The sequence below is a fragment of the Nothoprocta perdicaria genome, unplaced genomic scaffold, assembly GCF_003342845.1.
Source record: "Nothoprocta perdicaria isolate Ctin4 unplaced genomic scaffold, notPer1 scaffold_200, whole genome shotgun sequence".
Lineage (NCBI taxonomy): Eukaryota > Metazoa > Chordata > Aves > Tinamiformes > Tinamidae > Nothoprocta > Nothoprocta perdicaria.
The window spans coordinates 166,012-172,582 of record NW_020455206.1 but is presented as its reverse complement, the minus strand read 5'-3'; the positions used below and the strand labels follow the sequence as shown (position 1 = coordinate 172,582).

The window sequence follows — 6,571 nt, the reverse complement described above, 5'->3', positions numbered from 1 at the left end:
AAAAAGTAATTTAGTACTGATTTAGTAAACAKCAGTATTTTTAAGTATTTTAGTATTTTTACGTATTAAGTTTTTAAGTATTATAATGAAGGCAGTTGACTTAGGGATGCATAGATGCTCAATTTTCTTGCCAAGTTTGCAAAGTGTTAAGAACATTTTGATTTTAATGAGCAGTTTCAGGTTGTCCTTGGTTCCGGAACGCTGTCTGCTCACCGTTTGCGCTACCAGTATTGCTAACTACTTGTACTACTGATATCCCAACTTACTCTGCCAAGATACATCTGTTGTCCTTATTTACTTACAAGGTGAAGCAATCCACCCCCTAATTCTTACTAACTCCACAGCAGCTTTGGCCTCAATTTTCCAAGCACAGGTTCTCCCCCAGCCTGGCCTCAGGGCCTGCAAGTATTTGAGAGGATTCCTGGGGGGAACTTGCGCCCTTTCCTAGGGAGCTGAGGAAGGGTCTGTGTTCAGGATTTCCCCCCCGTCCTAACTTCCCCCAGGCTCCTCACTGCAAATACTGTCTTGGAATGTGTGCTCCTAGGTGCCCGAGACGCAGACACTCTCCACTGCAGGAGTCTTGCTTGCTCATTATATAGAGGCGCTAGAAAGCTGAACTGTGATTTGGTCATCACTTCCTTTTATCTCACTGAAGAAAAAAAAAATAGGTTTGTTTTTATTTTGCTCCATGTTGTGGCCGGCGGGCAGGAGGCCCCGCGGGCCCTGGCTCCGGCCCCGGCCCCGGCTCCGTCCCGGGCCCGCGCGGGGTGCCCGGGGCCGCCCGCAGCCGCACGGGGCGGAGCGGAGCGGAGCGGAGCCGCCGCGGGGCCGCTCTTCACCCCCCCTTCCCCGGCACCATTTCCCGGCTCGCCCGCTCGGCGGAGCTCGCTCCGCCCTGGAGCCGTTCCCGAGACAGGGACCGAGCGTAAAAACAGCTCTCCCCGCGCCTGACTGCTCATTTATTTATTTATTTATTTATTTCCTAGGCGCAGCAGCGCGCGGGGCCAGGCCAGGCCTAGGCCCGAGCGGCAGCGGGCCATGGCGGGCGGCGAGGCGGCGGACGGCGCCTGCGAGGCCTTGCGCCTCCTGCAGATCGACGTGGGCGCCGGCCCCGCGGAGCCGCGGGCTGCCGCGGCGGGGCCCTGCTCGGTACGGGCCGGGGCCGGGTCCGGGGCCGCGGCGGGGCTGGGGCCGGGGCCGGGGCCGGGGCCGTCCGGGGCGCGCTGCCCCGGGCCCGCGGGGGCGAGGCTGCCCCGGCCGCCGCGCTGCTCGCCCGTTTCCCCGGGATTTGCCTCCCTGCTGCAGCGGCTTTGCTGCACGCAGGGTGCAGGGAAGGAGCCCTGCGCTCCCGCGGAGGCCCGCGCCGCGCTGCAGCCCCGCCGTGCCCCCGGGGCCGTGCTGCTGGGCTCCTGAGGCCAGGCCGCCCCTTTGCTCTCTCCTGTGCTGACAGAGGAATGTGCTTCGGAAAGAGAAACACTGGGAGAAGGTCCTCGCGGCCAAGAAGAGGAAGAGAGCACAGGAAAGAGAGAGAAGGAAAGCACGGCAGGCCGAGGGCAGAGGTAAGAGGGAGCCATCCTGCAAGCACAGATGTTGGGGTCTGGTGAGGGAGGATCGAGCAGGAGGGAGCAGGAATCACATGCGTGGGAACAGMAGCCTTCTTTCTTAGGCATGCTGGTGGGGCAGGTTCACCAAGGCCTCCAGCCAAAGTGCAGGCTGCTTTTCTCCTGCTCTGCATTGCAGGCGCTGCAGGAGAGCCTAGCAAAAGAGTTGTGAAAGCCATGATAGAGGAGCGCCTCCTGGAAGCCAAGGAGGCCGGTCCTCGGCTCTGCGTGGACCTCAGCGTGGCTGACCACATGACGAARAAGGTAAAAGGGCTCTGCTTACCACCCCCTGCAAGTGCAGTCCAGCTCTGGAGTCCCTGAGTCATGAGACTCAGGGACACCGATGACTTCCCATTGTAGGTTTAGGGGCCTGCTTTGTTTTAAATATACTATGTAGGCTTAAGAAGCCATCCATCAAAGTTAGACTGGGGATGTATGTGGCTGTGTGTGGTCACAGAATCACGCAGAACACATACAGCAGCTCTCCCAAGTTCAGGTTCTTGGGAGATTTTGGATACCATGAGGGTTTGCCTGTCCCTTGGCCACTTGCTGCTACCAGGTCTTTGAGTTTCTCTCGTTGGGTTGCCACATTCCATGAAAGCATAGGTTTCTGTGAAAGTGATGGATTAGCTGTGGACATGYTGTGAAACTGTTGCTCCTTTTTTGGAAGGAAACGAGCCGGCTTGCTGCACAGATCAGGAGACTCTATGGGGCCAACAGGAGAGCAGAAAAACCCTTCTGGCTCTGTTTGACTGGGTTTGTGGTGGGCTCTTTGATCTACAAGGAATGCTGCCGCATGAACGACGGCTTCTGCAATTACTTGGTAAGGTTTCCGACCCCAGTATTGCCAAGGCCTAGGATGAATAGCTTCCCTCTGGCAGTGACTGAGGTCTGTGCCTTGTAGCAACCTTCAGCTGCAGTGCTGGCCTCAGTGCTGATCTGGGACATGCTGAATATCTAACCTTCCGTCAGAATTAGGCCAGATGGCAGATTCTTGTTCTAGCAGCAAGCTCAGCCATGAGTGTGAGAGCTGCACGTGAGGTACGGTGTGTGGGCAGATCATCTTGCTGTGTGGGGAGGAGATGAGAACTGGCTGGGAGAAGTGGTCGTAAATCTGCCAGAGCTTCAGGGTTAGAGCTTGTGCTCCCTCCTGCCTGCAGGAGGAGAATTCCTCCCAGATGCTGCTTACATAAAGGGATATGTGGACCTGGTGTAGGTAGGCACAACAGAGTGTACAGTTTTGGGGGCAGGTCATATATTCCTGTCCTAGAGTTTTATACTGAGCTTAGTGGGCCTCCAGTATGTAGTCTGTACACAGGAGTTACGGCAGTGACGTCTTCTACAGACACATGAGACTGCAAGTGAAAAGAGTCAGGGAAGGCGACCAAATGARATGGTGATTACCAAATCTTTCAAAAATAGGAATTTCATTTAGAATTAGTTAATTATTGCTGATGAGCCTTCCTTAAGGCATGCCTAGGGATTTTGATCAGKAAAGCATAATAGATCTTGAGAAATTTGGGTTTTATTGAGACCACCTACACATTTTTGACTTTTTAAAAAATAATGCCATTTGCAGCTGTGCAAACACCAAAGGTGGTGACATCAATTCCAATGAACTTCTGAGGTTGGATTCTGCTTCAGGCAGATATACTTGGGCTAATGGGTTTGTTTCCTYGCCATCTTGCTTTTTATTTTATTTTTTTTTCAGATAGATACCACTCCAGAAAGTTACCTTGACCTGTTTCCTTTAGATGCCATTGTTTATCTCACTCCGGACTCCGAGAATGGTAAATACTTTGCTTGAGGCATAGCTGCACTATGGTAAAAGACTGAATTCCAAGCATCTAGAAATTATTTGTAAGTCTTGTTGTACTTATGGAAGTACAATAGTCTATAGTTTAAGTCTATATTGTACTTCTGGTGATTCATTTCTAAGCATTTGGTGTCTCAGATTACATGAGATAACACTCATGCAACTTACCACTGATCTGGTGGTCGTTTTACACTGATCTTAAACTGCCTTGGCAGGAAATGAGATTCTGTGTCAGGGTTCTCTGATTTGCAGCTAATTTAATTTGAAACCTATTTATATAGCCCTGCAGTTTGTCGTACTCATGGGGATAGGGTGGATGTGCTGTGACATTTGAGTTTTGGTGGAAATTTACACTATTCTCTGAAAAAGTGCAGCAGTTTAACATCTACTTTATTGCTTAATCTGTGGTATTTATGCTCCTCTTCTTTATAATCTCTTCTTGCTTCATTTCTAACTGGTGACGTGCTTCTGCACACATAGACTCATTTCTCATTTCATGGGAAGAGTCTAGCTCTGCTAAGGAAGGTGAAGGATCAAGGGAAGGTTTTTGTGGGTGACAATAATGTGATTAGAGGGGAGGCATCTGCAGAGCAGTCTCTGCAGAGATTGGACTAACCAGATAATTGACATATCAGAACAGAAAACAGTGAAAAAATGACTGCTGTGGGGCCYATAGAACTGCACTGCGCTCCTTCAGCCTACATCCCATACCCCACTTCCAGGCTGCCCACACGATCAGACAGACAGTTGTGCCGTTAAGGTCTTGGCCTACTTTATATTCAGAAGGTCTCAAGCAGGGGGTGGCTTTGGCCACCGCTGGCCAAAAGTTGGCCTTGCATGGAGAAGGTGCAAAGTGAGGTTTTGCAGAGGAATGCTGATGCTGATGCTTATTTCCTTTCTAGTCCTTGAAGACATTGATCCTAAAAAAGTGTATATCCTTGGAGGGCTGGTGGATGAAAGTATTCATAAGGTGGGTAATGAAGGTGCTGCCTGTTCTGTTTCCAGTGAGAGATCAGATAGTGCTGTGGTAGCATCCTGTACTTGTGCTGCCTTGATGTGATAAGCTTTTACTGTGCCATCAGTCATTCTTTCCACAGGATTGCAAGGTCCTGCCTGGATTCAGGACCAGGGTGAAAGAGCAATCTAGATGAGATGAACCCCAGGATCCCTGTTTTAAAGCTGTTTATATGCAAGTCACAGTATGTGCTATAGAGCTATATGTCTTTGCACACTAAGTGCTTTGTTCTTGTTTATGTTACAGAAACTGACCTTGCASAGGGCTCAAGATCAGTCTTTGCTAACAGCCCGCCTCCCAATTCGTGAGTACATGGTGAAAACCACGAACACCAAGAACTACCACTCGGAGACACTTGCAATCAATCAAGGTGAGAGGCTGTGCCATTTCCTGCCACTTGTATGGGTTTCATGTGTGTGGGGAGCCACCAGGAGGTTAAGGGGGGGGACTCTGAAATCACTAAATGTTTCACATCCTAAACKGAGGTACAGTGCTGAACTGAATGGTGGTGGAAAGCCTTGTGCAGGGTTTTTTCCTTATAGGCCTTGTCCTTTCTGCCCCTATTTTAATGGTTTGTATGCTGTCTGGTCATGTTACTAGATCTGCGCTTGCTTGCCACCTGTGGAAGGGTGCTGGTTTGTAGTTTTGCAACCCTTGTCTGCCAGGTGTTGGTGGGAAGCTGAAGTTCTGGGCCAGTTCTAGCAAATTCTGACTTCCATCTGGGGGAGTTTCCCTATCTCCTTCACCACAGGCTTGATGAGATGGCTGAATGCTCTGTGGAGCACCAAGCCTAGCTCCTATACAGCACAGTACGTTCAGAAGGAACCCTGATGTGCAGGCACAGCAGTTAAGGGGCCCTGGTGGAATCACTGAAGACAGATGATGGGAAAATCCACTATGGGGAGGAATACTGTCATCTGTAACACAAACACAACTTGGGAAATAGAGGATAGCTGAAAAGGTGATTGGCAATAACATAGAAGAGCTGTGTTGCCTTGGTTAACACAGCTCTTGCTTTTCCTGGTCAAAACTTTGAAAAGTAACTTGTGCAAGTATGTATATCATCCTCCATCATGTGCTCATCGGATTTTAAATGAAAGAAAATAMAAGTATATGCTCACCTTTTGGGGTATCAACTATGCTATTTTCCTGATGTTTTGCAGCCAGTGGGGTATGTATGACAGCTTGGCATTGATTTCAGTATCACAGTCTTGTCTGTCTCTGTGTTATTAACAGTCTTCGATGTCTTATCAACTTACTACAAAACCCGAAGTTGGCCAGCAGCCTTGAAAGCTGGAGTTTCTTCAGGAAAAGGCTATGTACTCCCAAGTGCAGTGAATTAAGTAAMACACATGGCAAAGTACAAGCAAATTCTTTATTTTCCGACGCTAAGGAGCTGTGACAAACAAGGGAAGCAAACTCCATATTTCAAGCAGAGACACCACSATGGATATGTACACAGAAAATAGAAATCAACTAAACTCTGGGATAAGAAGCTTATGAGGAGTGAGAAATTACCTCTGCAGGGTTAAAGATGTTAAAGTCAGTGCAGTTGGAGAACATAAGATGGAAAGTGATTCCTAGACTATTGAGGTAACAGTTTCCAGAAGTCTCATCTGCCTTAAACCAGCTAAAAGACTCAGAGCTGCTTAATCCCCAAACTGATTTTGTGTATTTTGCATACAGTCTACAATAAATTTTTTACTCTTCAACGTCTCTATTTGCAGTCTCATAATTATCAATGTATGGTGCCTTGAGAAGTTCACTTGCCCTCATGTTCCTCCTAGAAAGCCAGACAACTAGGGTTTGACTGTGCACTGCCTGAAGAGCATTGACATATTTCAGGACCAGAGCAGTAAGCATTTTGATGTTTCTTCTGCATCTAACTATAAATTTTCCTTCAGCAATTGCTGCAAATAAATAAGTAAATCMAGGTGGGTGTCTAACCAGCACTGGAAGCAGTTGAATGTCCTCTGAGATAAATTCCTCTCTTTGTTTCCCTRCATGTCTTCATTGCTCTTTGCGCTAAAACTCTTTTACAATGCTTTGGATGAGAGACACAAAAAATGTCAGCTATTTGAGGATATAATGAGCGTTGCTCCTGCACGTAGACTGAGTTTGTGTACAGTCCCACTGGTT

The 6,571-nt window shown here is 48.7% G+C and overlaps 1 protein-coding gene across 1 annotated transcript; it reads left to right on the top strand.

The window, feature by feature from the left end:
* The first annotated feature begins 1,038 nt into the window (after positions 1-1,038).
* TRMT10B (tRNA methyltransferase 10B) lies at positions 1,039-6,101 on the top strand. Its single transcript, XM_026038095.1, has 8 exons — positions 1,039-1,149; positions 1,451-1,559; positions 1,741-1,865; positions 2,272-2,424; positions 3,313-3,391; positions 4,320-4,387; positions 4,679-4,802; positions 5,669-6,101. Exons 1-8 carry the CDS (start codon positions 1,039-1,041, stop codon positions 5,773-5,775), a joined length of 876 nt encoding a protein of 291 aa, XP_025893880.1. The 3' UTR covers positions 5,776-6,101.
* The last annotated feature ends 470 nt before the right edge of the window (positions 6,102-6,571 follow it).